We start from the raw sequence: 13,840 nt of genomic DNA on the forward strand, positions 1-13,840 counted from the left end.
CATCCTCGCCCTCATGCTGCCCGCTCGACCCACCTCTACTTGTCGCCCGCCTCGCTCTCGTTCTCCGCAACGCTCGTCCCCGGCGTCATGCTAAACTTGCCCTCGTCACTGGCAAGCACGCTCGCGCTCGAGCTCACAGCCGCACTCCCACCCTGGCGGAGGAGCGCGTTCTCAACGTCAAACTTGGGAACAGGCGAGGTCGGCACATCCTCGATACCGAGCGTGCTCCCGTCGCCGTCGTCCGTAAAGTTGACATTTGGCGGGATACCGTGCGAGACCTCGGTCTCGCCGCTCTTCTTCGGGCTCGTACTCAACGCCCCCAGTGCGTTGACCGGCTGGGCGTCCGGTAACACCCAGCGGCGCCACTCGCTGTTGCCAAGGCGCACCCGCTCGCCGTCGAGTTCGAGCAGGTCGCTAAGCCCCATCACCTCCGTCACAATCGCGACATCGGCCGTAAGCGTCTTGATCCGGTTGAAGCTCGCAATCATCGCAATCTCGATCCAGCCCTCGGCGTCCATCTGCTGCCGCAGGAAAAAGTCCATGACCAGGTTCTGGATCGAAAAGTAGTACTCGACCTGATGTCAGCTGCAGTCAGAGGCAATGAGCTCACCTGTCCGAGTACCCAGTAGCGCAGCGGGTCGATGTTTGGCACCGACGTGACCGGGACCGGCGGTGGCGGCATGTTGCGCTGGAACAACGCATACTGGACCTGCGTCGCGTCAAAGCCCGACACGGCTGCCACATTCGCCATGTTCACCATGCTCGCGGGGATCGGGTAGTACCCGTAACCCATGCCGTACCCCGCCGCGTACAGGTTCGCGTTCGTGCCAACCGGCGACAAGTCGAACATCCGGTTCATGGGCGTGTTCGACGCAGAGCGGTGGTACCCACCGCGGCCGCGACCACCGTACCCTCCCCGGCCATCGCGGTCCCGCCCGCGTCGAGGCGCAGTGCCAAAGTGGTGGGAGAGCGGCGCCGCACCAGACTCTGGCGACAGCGGCGTGGATCCAGAGCGGGGCGACGGTCGCTTAACCGGCGTCCCGGGGTTGCTCCCATGCCTGGAAAGGGGTGCGCTGGCCGAACCATTGGCGCCCGCATGCACATCGCCGTTCGCAGCATCTCCAACCTCGCTGCACGCACTCCCCGGCGCCAGTCGACCGTTGGACACAGTCAGTGGTGGCAGTGTCGAGCTGCCGTGTGAGCCTGACCGATGCGTACGGGGTGGTTTCTGCGCCGCCATCTTATCCTGCTGTGCCCTCTGCTTGTTGACACCCTTCTTGACAGGCTCGTCACCGCCCTCTCGAAGCCTTTGCTTGTGCTTGGTTTGCCGCCTGCTTGTCTCGGCCGCCACCTTATCCGCCGCCTCTTGCAGTTCAGACGCCGACATTTTCGTCCATTTTTGCTTCCTGCCACCCTGAGCCGACAGTCCGTCGTCAATCGTCGAGTCGCTTGACTGCTTGGCGTGCTTGCCCTTCTTGTCCCCAGACTTGGCCTCTGCTGAAAGCGAGACCTCAGGCCAAGCGGTCGCGTCACCGCCGTGTGTGTCTGCGCCCTTCTTCTTCAGCTTCTTGCCCGATGGCTTGGCGTCCTTGCTCTCGGCTGGTTGCGAGGAAGCCGCCGCAGCCATCGACGCCTCAGCGACGACGACAGTGGTGGCCGATGCGGCACGCTTAGCAGCCTTGGTAGTGGCCTGGGCCGGTGTTGGCTCTTTCGAGGTCGACGCTGATGAGACAGGTTGTTGCTTCTTTCTCAAGTTCCACGCGTTGACCGACGGAGGTGGCGCAGCCTTGGCTGGCACCGCTGGCACCGGGGTGGGAGCAGGGGCAGGTGCAGCGGCAGGCGTGGGCATGGGCGCGGGCTCTTTGCGACGCCAGTTGTCCTCCTCGTCCGCCTTGGTAGGCGCCTTGTCAGCAGAGGGCTTATGGGAATGTCCTCTTTTTTCGCCGCTCTGGTTGGCTTCCAGCTCGGCTGGTTTGTCGGCTGGCGCGGATGTGGTGTCGGCAGCCACGCTTGAGGGCGTGGGCGGACTGGCAGGGCCCGTCGCGGCCCATGCAGACTTGGTTGGTGTGCCAGCGGCTGATGCGCGGGGCGTCGCGGCCTTGGACGACGAGGCTGCAGAGGCAGAGGCGCCCTTTTTGCCGCTGACATCCTTGTCTTTGTCAGCGACCGTCGTGGACGTCGTCTTGTCGTCACCGCGCTCGCGCCAGTTGCGCGAGTTAGACCGCCCCTTGTCCTCTTGCCGCTCCGTACGCTCCGGGTTGCGCTCGGAGCGCTTCTTGTGCCGGATCGTCGACACGGTCTCCCACGAGCCGGCGTCGTCGTCCTCGTGGTGCTCGGTGGAGCGACCGGCTGCTGGCGACGGCAACGGGGTCGACGAGTCCGAATTGGATCGGCTGTTGCCGTTACTTTGCTCGGGCTTGATGCGATCGGCATAAGAGCCAAGAGCGTGGAACACGCTCGCCGACTTGGATTGTGACATGGTCCCTGGTGTCAAAGGAGGGAAGAGGGCTGTTGGGAGGGGATCCATGATGGAGGTGATGAGCGGCGGAAAAGTTATCATCAATCCAGGGGAGGGCGAAAGCGCGTCAGCACAGAGTCTTGTGTCTTTGAGCAGTCTCTTTATAATGCGAGCGGTGGAGGCAGTTGGGGAGTTGGGACCGTGCTGGGAAAGTTGCAGGCTTGGTGGCGCCGCGGCGCCAACGTCACAGCAAAGGGAGGGTGGTGGCGGAGGAGGTGGGGGGGGGGGGGGGGGGGGGGAAGGGGGAAAGAGGAGGGACAATATGTGCGGGACAATGCTGGCAGCGCACGCGGCACGCCAATGCTTGACCGTGTAGCGGGGGTTTTGTCTGGGTGTGGACGCGCGAAGCTGCCCGCCGTGGCTTGGGATGGGGGACAAGAGAAAAGTGAAGAAGAAGCAGCGAGGCCGCGCTTGCGACGTGCGACGTACTTGGTGGCTTGAACCTGAAAGCGACGTGCGGAGGAAGGGGCGAAGGTCTGCTGGGTGCGATGGCACTAGATACGCGGGAGTAGCACAAGAGCTGCGTCGATTCCGGCTGCGTTAAACTGCGGCTCCAAAGGTCCAGAGGTTGGAGATGGACGATGGGAGAGTTGCAACTATTGCGTGGACGAGGTGAGGGTTGCCACCGTGCGGTGTGGAGGTCACTAATTTGCCCCGCCCGCACTGAGAGCAGGAGAGGTTGAGGTAATACGGGTTACGCCGGGGCGCTGGCGCGTCGACACGAGGTGGTCAAAAGCGGCGATGGTTGCACTGCAGTGGCGGTGATGAGTCGCGCTGCGGATCCGGTCGTCTGAGCAATCGGTTACTGGGTGACTGGTCGTCTAGCCAAAGTAGCTGGATAGGAGGGGAGACGGAGACAAGTTAGCCGAGGGCCGTAGGTGATTATGTGCGTGGAAGGGGGAATAGGAGCGAGTGCGATAGAGAATGGGGACGAGGTGGTGATGAGGAGGAAGAGGATGAAGAGGATGAAGAGTGGTGCTTATCCAAGATGACTCTGCTATCCATTACCTACAACTGGCTGGCACACTACCTTCCTGCCTACCGGATTGTACCCGGATAACTGAGCGGTTTCGGCATCTACAGCAGGGGCTCAAATAAGCATTTTATCTGTATTAGAATATTCATTAATTCATACGGAACCTAATCTGTTTATATGACGATGGCAACCAGAATTTTGGTTGATCCAACTGGGTACTTGGTGGCAAGCATCTTACACTCGGCTCCCCTCTGCATCTTCATCATCAACACGCACAACCCACACAATGGTCCGCAAGCTCAAGCATCACGAGCAGAAGCTCCTGAAGAAGGTCGACTTTCTCGACGTGCGTAACTCCCTTCCACAGCTAGCTGACAACAGTGGAAGCAGGATGCATCTCACCGCGAGATCAAGGTCATGCACAAGTACCATATCCAGGACCGCGACGACTACCACAAGTACAATAAGCTGTGCGGTTCCTTGCGGTCTTTGATCCACAAGATCTCCCTGTTACCCGCCAATGATCCCTTCCGCGCACAAAAGGAGGGCGAGATGCTCAATAAGCTTTACGATATTGGCATTCTCGACGTCGGCTCAAAGCCCTCTGATATCGAGAACAAGGTTACCGTTAGCAGCGTCGCACGTCGTCGTCTCGCCGTCGTCATTACGCGTCTCAAGCTCGCAGAGAGCGTTAGCGATGCCGTTCGTACCATCGAACAAGGGCATATCCGCGTTGGACCCACTCCTATTACAGACCCAGCAATGCTCATCACTCGTCGCCTGGAGGATCACATCACATGGGTCAACACTAGCGCACGCAAGCGCACCATCATGAAGTACAATGACGAGCTCGACGACTTTGACCTTCTCTAGGCAACCGTGTCGACCTCATCTAGACGACCGCGTTTGGGCATTCGAGAGGATTGTATCACTTCACTGTATTCTATACATCATTACCAGCCTACCGACGTCTTCTGTTGCGACTAACATGAACAGGGCATGGAGGATCTGGTACGATACTGCTGTGCTACAACATACTACAGCGCCACTCTAATAGTCCTCCTCCTCCTCTTCCTCCTCCTCCTCAAACTCCTCCTCCTCCTCAAACTCCACCTTGATGGCCCCCACATTGGTGGCCTTGTCCTCGTTGCGGTGCTTGAAGTCCTCAATTTCCTCTTCCGAACTTAATTCCGCCTCAGACTCGGTGTCGGATTCGTACTTGCGCTTCCTTCTCTTGCGTTTGTTGGCCGCCTTCTTCGGGGCCGCCTTACCCCTCTTGGCGCCGGGAAGCGCAGGCGTGATCATGCGGCCGCTCTCGCGCGCATCGAGGGCGTTGAGCCAACGCCCGACGAGCTCCTGGCTAAGTTCCTCGCCCCAGTCGCCGTGTTCGAGGTAGTCGCGCAAGGTCTGGAACGTGACCTTGTTGCGAACGCGGTTCTTGTCCTCGGCGGACCAGGCGGTACTAATCGGCCAACAGTCAAATTGCCTCTCGAGCTCGTTCATGAACTGCGTTCTGGAGACCGCCTGGCGGACCTCGTGCAAATACCACTCCCACTCAGGAGCGAAGGGATCGCGGACCTCGAGACCGACGATGTGAATGCTATGGTCATAAAGCTTAGTAACGTGGCTGGCGAGCGAGTCGCTGAGACTGCGGAGAAGCATGGGTCGACGTTGTTCCAGAATGATGGGACCGCAGTCCCAGAACGCTGGGAGAATCACGAACGTAAGTTTCTTGGTAGGAGTGATGGGTTTGGGCTTGGGGCTATATCGCCCTGTCGAGAACGCCGACTTGCCCATGTTGAGAGAGATGTGAACAATCTTGTCGGTACACTTGGTGCCCAGAGGGATCATGACGCGTTTCAACTTCCTGTCGCCCTTCTTGATAAAGTTGGCAACGGTGCACCCAGGACGCAGAATGAGACGCTTGGGTGGCGCTGGGGCCTTGGGGCATTGCGGACATTTGTAGGTGCCCCACGCTGCTGTACGGCCATGGATATCCTCGTCAGTGCTCTTGTTGTTCCAGTCGTAATTGACAATGTGGGTTGTGATGCGGCCGGTGTCTAGGCGGGGGAGATGTGTGCGGTGCGAGTGGGGGAAGAACTCGATCGCAGTTGTGTATTTACTAACGAGCTCGATGTTACGGTCGTACAGCCCAATGCAATCGCAGCCGGCGCGCTGTTTGAGGACGCGGTAGAGGTGGGGGGTGGCGGCGTTGTACTCGGGTCAGGAATGCAACTATGTGCAGAGCGGACTCACGAATGCATTGTTGATGGTGAGGGCCTTGCTGAGATCACCAGGGCCGAGATACGAGCAGATCTCATGGAGGCAGTCCTCGTTCACCCAGAGGTTGGAAGGTTTCGCGGGGATGGCGTCTTCCTTCTTGACCCCATTCTTTGGCGTCTTGGTGCGGCTCTTGGTCGCCGCCTTGCTCGAGGCTGCCTTTTTGGTGGGCTGAATGGGTGGGGAGGGGCCGGTATGGTTGGAGGAAGGCGTCTCGGCGGCTTTGTTGCGGAGGCGGGCACTGGAGCGGGTCGGCGCCCTGGTGAGCCGTTCTCCCTCCACGGCCGTCTTGAGGCGCTTGGCTGGCGGCATGGGTGTTTTGTTGGGAAAGGGGGGGAGGGGGGAGGAAGGGGGGAGTGAGGAAATGTGGGTGTGTGGGGTCGGGGGAAGGTGGTGTTGTTGGTTGTGGGAGTGAGGAAGCTAGTGAAGGATGGTGAAGAGAGAGAGAGAAAGAGAGAGAGAGAGAGAGAGAGAGAGAGAGAGAAAGAGAGAGAGGAGTCAGAGAATGCAGAGAATGTGAGTTGAGTGAATGTGTTTTGAATGCAAGTGTGTGTGACGAATGTGGGAGTTGGGGGTTTTGAGGCGTTAGGGGCGCTGTTGGGCCCGTTTGGGGCGTTGATCGCGTTATGTTTGTTAGATGCACAGATGAGTGATCTTCCCAAGTGTGTGCGTTTCTGTAAATCTTAGATGACATGTAAAGACTACGTTTTTGGTCGAATTGTGTTGTTACAACTAGTACAGTAATCAGTGGCTGTCATAATATCGTGGTTAATTGGTCAATAAACGTTCTTACACCCACCCACGCCACCTGCCGTCCGCCACTCAATCACTCAATCACTCAATCACTCAATCACTCTGCACTCCACCAGCCCACCATCATCATCACGGCCACCGATGGCCGACACCCTTCTCAGCACTCTCAGCTTGGTAGCAAGCGCACAACGAACAACACTTGCATTGGATTGGGTTTACATGACTACCATTTCGCTGCCGTCAACACCAACCTACTTCTGAACCGACCTTGACTTCTGATCACTTCAACTAAGGGCTCTTGCCCGTACTGCCCTCGGATGCCTGGCTTGCGCGGCGGCGGTGCTCCCAAGCCATTCCAGCGGGTCCGACACTGGGACGCTGCTGGGCCTGCATGGCGGCGGTGGCGGCCTGTGCCGTCTGGCTCGGGTGGCGGGCAGGCGGCATCGGAATTGCACTGGTGCTACTCTTACGCCGTGGGATCCACTGCTTAGACTCGTGCGGGTTCATGATTGTGTGGTGTTGTGATGTGTTGGTGTTGTAGAGAGCAAGTAAATGGGTGGGTAGGGTGGGTGGGGTGGGTGGTTGGGCAGGTGGGTGGGCGAGAGGGAGGGCGCGCACTATATAAGAGCCGGCCCCTCCCAGCCTAACAGGCTGTGGGAACCTCGGCCTTGTCCAGCCTGTCCAGCCGAGAATCAGAGTAAGCGATCGCCTTGTGTGAGGCTTGTGAGGGGAAGCTTAGATGGGAAAGGGAAGAGGGGGGCGGATGCGTGGACGTCATGATCAGGTGATGCTGGAATCAGGTGATGGCCGAAGGTGTCGTCAGACCAGGCCCTGGGCCAAGTGGCTGTTAGAGTTGGCGTGGCTCGAATAGATGAGATTGAGAATGTGGGGTCGGCGGTGGGTGCCCGATTCCGCCAAGCCCACCTCTCACGTACTTGTAAGCATGTAGAGGTCTCGATTCATGTCTCGTCAGTCAGCGTGTCAAGTTATCACCGCGTCAGCGTCTCAGTGTCAGTGCCTCCGCACCAACCCGCTCTCATTAGGTTTGCAAGCTGATATGGTGACAAATCGATCACTTGATGGCTTAATCCAATTAATCCAACGGAGTTGTGCTCCCTTAATCGTCCAACAACCTCGGCCCAAATAATACGGAACCAAGTCCAGTGGGGCTCCAAGTTTCCCACGTGTCTGGTGCTATGACTGTTGTCGCGTTTCACCTTGACTCCACCAACTCAGCTCTCTCAGCTCTCAGCTTTACACCACTCCAATTTAACAGCGAATTGTCAACAAAGACAGAGGTGACCAACATGCACTGCTTACGGCACCTCGCCCTCCTCTCCGTCCTCGTCCCCTTCCCGGTAAGTCTTTTCCATCCCAGGTCACTGAGTGCTGACATGTCCCCGCCCATGGACCTTGACCATGACCATGCCGATCGGTACGCAATACCCACAGTCGACATCGCCGTATCTGCTCCTCCTTGTAGCGATGGTGGCGTATATGGCAGTCAGGCCATGCGGATACTGCCTAGCCACGGTGAGTAGGCTCGTCGCTTGCGGCACTTCACATACCTATACCTTCCTTCCGTCCCACCACACTCGCCCTTCGCCCTTCCTTCCTCCTCCTCCGTACCTCACCAAAATACGCCACAAACCACTAACCTCAGCTTGCTGTCGTCTTCTTCTCCACCTCGCCCTCGTCTCCCTTCCTCGCCGCCCTCGGCCCTGACCCAGAACCCACCCTAGCCCCACCAAACCCCGACCTACATCTCTCGTCCCCAGTCCCAGACCGCGGAGCCTTCTATCTCAACGGAGGAAGAATCTTTGACCCAGTCCTCGAAGGATATGCGGCCATGCAAAAGGTCTGGGTATCTGAAGTTGCCAAGGAACGCCCAGCCACGCTGCCAGCCACGCTGCCGGCCAAGCCGCTGCCCAAGTGGTATCATGACCTGCGTCTTGGCGGTGTTGGCCTGGTGCTCGACTTTGGGTGGCGTCGCACGGATGAGGGACTGGCGTGGGAGCTGGCTGAGCAGAAGTACGCGGCCGAGGTTGCGCAGTATCGCCGTGCAGCGCGGGCTGAGCGGCAGGGCGAGAAGAAGGAGCCAAAGGAGGCGAAGGCGAAGGAGGTGAATGCCAAGGTGGAATCAGGGAGTGGAAGTGGAAGTGGGAGTAGATGGATTCGCTCGCCGTTTGTTGGTGCTTGGTAGTTGTTTCGTCGTTTCGTCATGCATGTACATCTAGTTGTGATAGTGTGTGCATTTCAGGGAGGTTTGTCTCGTTAATGACCGGGGAAGCAGCCGAATATCCAACCTAGTGTGTTGATGGAAGCTTAGAAGTGGAAGCATGGTCGGCCCGCTTTCCCGCGTTGTTTGATCCTGTCGTATCTTTGCCGGCCACGACCGCCCCGCTCAAATGGCAAAAGCGGCCCGGAAAATCCGCCGCACACTAGTCCCGCCCCAACACCACCCAAGCCACCACTCGCCAATGCACGCCATGCATCAATGCGCATGCAGACTGAGAGACACACACACCACATACAGTAATTTGTACCTCACACCTGGGCTTCTTTGATTATTTTTTTTTTTTAAAAAAAAACAAATGCTGTTGGGAAGAAAAGGTCATGCATCGCTTGCTGAGGTGCTGAGCTTGGTGATGTCAAGAGGATCAGAGGATCAGATATCAGAGTTGGATGGATGAGCGGATGCAGATCTGTTTACATGCCTTGCCCACCTGTGCACCTGTGGCCACCTTGACGACTTCTTGGGGCTCCAACTTGATCCGAGGATAAGCTGGACAATTTGACAATACAAACAAGGGGTGGGTCAATTTCGGCCAGAACGGCGTTCTCGGCGACACTCCGGCTAGATCCTAAAACATTGTACCTGGGTCCCCACCACTTGGTCACCCAATAGCCTATAGCCTTATAGCCTGTGCGCGCGAAGATCTGCAGTCCTGAATCCTTGAATGCACGGTGCTCGCGTGCTTTGCTACTCCCCTTTGGAGGCTAGGCTTGGAGGCGTAATCGTAAGCGTAAGCGCTGGCGTGAGTGTGAGGCGTAAGCGTTGATTGTGCGTGCCCGACTCACTCTTGTGACAATGTCCAGGAGATCAGGAACGGCCAATTTGCGGCAATGGCATAGAGTAGGGATAAGTGGACGTTAGGGCAGACCACATGATCTCCTCCGTTCAGGCCGTCCACTTGCCAATGGCTAACACACTGACAAAAGACACTGTTTTTCACTCAAAAGCTCTTTCATAACTACATTCATCCATCTGTCGTCCAAGTGATCAAATACTAGTGGTCAAGTGAGGCTTTGATGCGTGTTGGCCCAAAGTAAGAGGTAGGAGGTATGAGGTAAGGTGCGGCTGGCATGAATGGAGCATAGAGCGAGCAGTGACGAAGATTTGGGCCTAGACCCTGAAATTGATTCGGTCACCATGCCTCATCCATGGTCTAGGGTCAGGGTAGACTATAGTATGGGCGCATTCATGTTCCCGCTCAACTGACATTCTACTGGCCTTTCTTGGCCCCACAATCTATGACTCAAAGTCAACTTGTCCCTTGTCCCCTCTCCTCTCCCCTACCCCCCAGCCGCTCACTTGACCCCACCCCCACTCATCCTCATCATCCTCATCACCCTCATCACCCTCATCCTCCCCAAGAAACATCTCTTCATCTTATACTTCTACATATTTCCCTCCACATCTCCCTACTCATCCTCCACTTGATCTACATCCTCTAGACAACCTCACATCTTAACAAAGCCGTTCAACGATCTTAACGTTGACCAGCGGCCTCATCTCTCCTCCCTAGACTCTCCTACCCTTCCTCCTCAGCTCCAACCACCCCTCACTTCCTTCCCCTCGCAATGGCCGTCCAGCGTAACGTTCACCAGCCGCTCCTCTTCGAGTGCGCTTGGGAGGTCGCAAACAAGGTCGGCGGTATTTACACCGTCATCAAGACCAAGGTTCCAGTCACTGTCAAGGAATATGGAGACCGGTGAGTAATCCTGACCATCCTGACTGTCACCGGTGCGATGGCGTGTGCGCCCCCCGTCCAAAGTGGTTGGTACGAGGCGCACACGCACTGTCCTGCACATGACGACTCTCACCAAGCGAACAAGCACTGACATCAAGTTACTGCCTTATCGGGCCCCTTAGCTACAAGACTGCCCCCATCGAGGTCGAGTCGATGGAGCCGTAAGTTGCCGACTCTGTGGAGCCGAGTGGAGCGATGGTGCCATGTGCTAATCTGCAGCGAGCCGGGATCGCCGATGGAAGGCACTCTCAACGCGATGCGCGACCAGGGCGTCAAGTACCTCTACGGCCGTTGGCTGATTGAGGGTGCCCCTACAGTCCTTCTCTTCGACACGGCCAGTTGCTACAACCGGTACGCTAACAAGCTCACAACGAGCAGGAGCTGACCAATAGCATGGATGAGTGGAAGGGTGACCTCTGGAACGTGGCTGGCATTCCGACGCCCCCCACCGACCACGAGACCAACGAGACGCTCGTGTTCGGCTACATGGTCGCATGGTTCCTTGGCGAGGTGAGCTGCGACCCCGAATTCAGCTGAAACCAGTTCTCTGGCCGCTGCCTTGACACTGCCATTATTGCCCACTTCCACGAGTGGCAGGCTGGTCTTGCCATTCCCCTCTGTCGCAAGCGCAAGATTGACGTCACCACCATTTTCACCACCCACGCCACGCTCCTCGGCCGCTACCTTTGCGCCGGCAGCGTTGACTTTTACAACAACCTGCAGTACTTTGACGTCGACCACGAAGCGGGCAAGCGCGGCATCTACCACCGGTGAGCTTGAACGTGTCCGAGTAGCAGCTGACGGCAGCTACTGCATTGAGCGCTCAGCGGCGCACTGCGCCGATGTGTTCACGACCGTCTCGCACATCACGGCGTACGAGAGCGAGCATCTGCTGAAGCGCAAGCCTGGTGAGTAACTCGGCCGTAACCTCCATGAAGCTAACATCAGACGGTGTCCTCCCCAACGGCCTCAACGTCGTCAAGTTCGCCGCGATGCACGAGTTCCAAAACCTCCACGTCAAGGCCAAGGAGAAGATCAACGACTTTATCCGCGGCCACTTCTACGGACACTACGACTTTGACCTCGACAACACGATCTACATGTTCACCGCTGGCCGGTACGAGTTCCGCAACAAGGGTGTCGACATGTTCATCGAGTCGCTCGCTCGCCTCAACCACCGTCTCAAGGCGATGAACTCTAAGATGACCGTCGTAGCGTTCATCATCATGCCCGCGGCAACCAACTCGTACACGATCGAGGCGCTCAAGGGTCAGGCCGTCACTGGCCAGCTCAAGGACGTTGTCAAGCAGATCACGGACAGAATCGGCAACCGTCTCTTTGAGCACGCGGCGCGGTACGACGGCACGCACGGTACCGAGGTCCCCAAGGCCGAGGACCTCATGTCGGCCGAGGACCTCGTGTTGCTCAAGCGCCGCGTGTATGCACTCAAGCGCAACTCGCTCCCACCTGTTGTCACCCACAACATGCAGGATGACGACAACGACCCCATCCTCAACCAGATTCGCCGCGTGCAGCTGTTCAACCGCACTTCGGACCGCGTCAAAGTCATCTTCCACCCCGAGTTCCTCAACTCGAACAACCCCATCCTCGGCCTCGACTACGAGGAGTTTGTGCGCGGCTGCCACCTCGGTGTCTTCCCGTCGTACTACGAGCCGTTCGGCTACACGCCCGCCGAGTGCACTGTCATGGGCATCCCCAGCGTCACGACCAACTTGTCTGGTTTCGGCTGTTTCATGGAGGACCTCCTCGAATCGCCCGAGGACTACGGCTGCTACATTGTCGACCGTCGCGGGCAGGGTATCGACGACTCTGTCGAGCAGCTTACGCAGACGCTCACCGAGTTTACGACCAAGTCGCGTCGCCAGCGCATCAACCAGCGTAACCGCACCGAGCGTCTTTCGGAGCTGCTCGACTGGAAGTCGCTTGGTCTCGAGTACGCCAAGGCGCGCCAGCTCGCTCTCCGCCGCGCATACCCCGACTCGTTCAACGACGACGAGCCCGAGTTTACGGGTGTCCAGAGGGTCGGTGTACCTCTCTCTGCGCCCGGCTCGCCGCGCTACCGCTCTGGCATGATGACTCCTGGCGACTATGCGACCCTCACCGAGGAGATGGAGCACCTGAACACGAGCGACTACAAGGGTGTCAAGCACCCGTGGCACTGGAACAAGGATGACAGCGATGAAGAGGACGGCTACAACTTCCCTATCGCGGGACTGAAGCCTCGCGGGCGCTCGGACTCGCTGGCATCGGCCATCTCGGGCACGATGACGCCGGGCGGCAAGCACTTCCTGGATGACAAGGACCTGGAGCATGCCGACAAGAAGTTGGAATCGCACTCGTCTACGAACGGAAACTAAGCTTGGGCGTGGGTATGATTGAGTTGTGGTGAGAGGAGAGGACAGATGGGAGTGAGTGAAAATGGCTCCGCTGAGTGATGACGATATGATCCGTAGCGTAATAGCCCCAGACCTAGGTTATGCAATGTGGGTATGTGTGTGTGATTGTTTGTGTGTTGAGCCGAGTTTGGCTGCTAATCTTGAATCTGAATTATGGGCCGGCTGTCGCTGAACCGGATGCGGTTGATAAGAATGCTTTGCTTACGGATGACAAGTCGCCAGACTAAAGGTCAACGGAAGGTCAGCAATGACTTAGCCGCTAGTAGGAGGGTGAACCAGACATTGCCGCGTGCTGCCGCATCCTGCCCAGTGCCGAGTGCGCCGAACAGTTATTGGTCAGTGACACGGTATGCTGAGTTGTCACATCTCATCCATCAGCCATCAGCTCAGCAATCCATCTATTTGGAGCGATTACCTTTGCTAGTCAGCACCGGGTTCTCCGCCACCAACGCCCATTAAGCGGCGATTAAACCTTTTGACTGCGGTATTTCAATGACGCCATTCCGCTTTTCACTTTCTGCGATGCCCAACCTCCACCTCGGCCTCGTGACCCTGTATCTTACCTCGGGTACCGGAAGCTAAGGGGAAGGCAGAGCATCCCGTCGCCGCACGCCGCTCGGCGATCGGCGTCGGCCAGATAATCATCCAAGTTAAAGAGTATATATATAAGATTCCAAGATTCTGAGATCTACTTCTCATCATCATCACCACCCCTCAACCATTATCGGAACCGGAGTCATCAGGTCATCAGGTCAGAGCGCTGCCATAAATAGACTTTGTATCGACATTACTTAACAGCTTGCTTGCAAGCTTCCAAGCTCTCAACAAGTTTTCCCCCACACCTTCTCTCCCTCCTTCCCTA

The 13,840-nt window shown here is 57.5% G+C and overlaps 6 protein-coding genes across 6 annotated transcripts; 3 read left to right on the forward strand and 3 right to left on the reverse strand.

The window, feature by feature from the left end:
- Positions 1–35: 35 nt before the first annotated feature.
- On the reverse strand, positions 36–3,595 carry CcaverHIS019_0607800 (uncharacterized protein; the record flags this gene model as incomplete). Its single annotated transcript, XM_060603276.1, has 4 exons — positions 36–575; positions 611–2,508; positions 2,948–2,994; positions 3,561–3,595. The coding sequence occupies 4 exons, from the start codon at positions 3,593–3,595 to the stop codon at positions 36–38; spliced, it is 2,520 nt and encodes an 839-aa protein (XP_060459586.1).
- Positions 3,596–3,780: 185 nt separating this feature from the next.
- imp3 (uncharacterized protein) lies at positions 3,781–4,367 on the forward strand (the record flags this gene model as incomplete). The annotated part of the gene is made up of 2 exons (XM_060603277.1): positions 3,781–3,840; positions 3,876–4,367. The coding sequence occupies 2 exons, from the start codon at positions 3,781–3,783 to the stop codon at positions 4,365–4,367; spliced, it is 552 nt and encodes a 183-aa protein (XP_060459587.1).
- Positions 4,368–4,544: 177 nt separating this feature from the next.
- Positions 4,545–6,086, reverse strand: CcaverHIS019_0607820 (uncharacterized protein; the record flags this gene model as incomplete). The annotated part of the gene is made up of 2 exons (XM_060603279.1): positions 4,545–5,711; positions 5,751–6,086. 2 exons carry the CDS (start codon positions 6,084–6,086, stop codon positions 4,545–4,547), a joined length of 1,503 nt encoding a protein of 500 aa, XP_060459588.1.
- Positions 6,087–6,815: 729 nt separating this feature from the next.
- On the reverse strand, positions 6,816–7,034 carry CcaverHIS019_0607830 (uncharacterized protein; the record flags this gene model as incomplete). The annotated part of the gene is made up of 1 exon (XM_060603280.1): positions 6,816–7,034. One exon carries the CDS (start codon positions 7,032–7,034, stop codon positions 6,816–6,818), a length of 219 nt encoding a protein of 72 aa, XP_060459589.1.
- An 800-nt stretch (positions 7,035–7,834) lies between these two features.
- CcaverHIS019_0607840 (uncharacterized protein) lies at positions 7,835–8,730 on the forward strand (the record flags this gene model as incomplete). The annotated part of the gene is made up of 3 exons (XM_060603281.1): positions 7,835–7,885; positions 7,980–8,060; positions 8,191–8,730. The coding sequence occupies 3 exons, from the start codon at positions 7,835–7,837 to the stop codon at positions 8,728–8,730; spliced, it is 672 nt and encodes a 223-aa protein (XP_060459590.1).
- Positions 8,731–10,391: 1,661 nt separating this feature from the next.
- On the forward strand, positions 10,392–12,939 carry GSY1 (uncharacterized protein; the record flags this gene model as incomplete). Its single annotated transcript, XM_060603282.1, has 7 exons — positions 10,392–10,522; positions 10,660–10,722; positions 10,781–10,912; positions 10,954–11,071; positions 11,105–11,331; positions 11,369–11,469; positions 11,510–12,939. The coding sequence occupies 7 exons, from the start codon at positions 10,392–10,394 to the stop codon at positions 12,937–12,939; spliced, it is 2,202 nt and encodes a 733-aa protein (XP_060459591.1).
- Between the last annotated feature and the right edge of the window lie 901 nt (positions 12,940–13,840).

The sequence above is a fragment of the Cutaneotrichosporon cavernicola genome, assembly GCF_030864355.1.
Source record: "Cutaneotrichosporon cavernicola HIS019 DNA, chromosome: 6".
Lineage (NCBI taxonomy): Eukaryota > Fungi > Basidiomycota > Tremellomycetes > Trichosporonales > Trichosporonaceae > Cutaneotrichosporon > Cutaneotrichosporon cavernicola.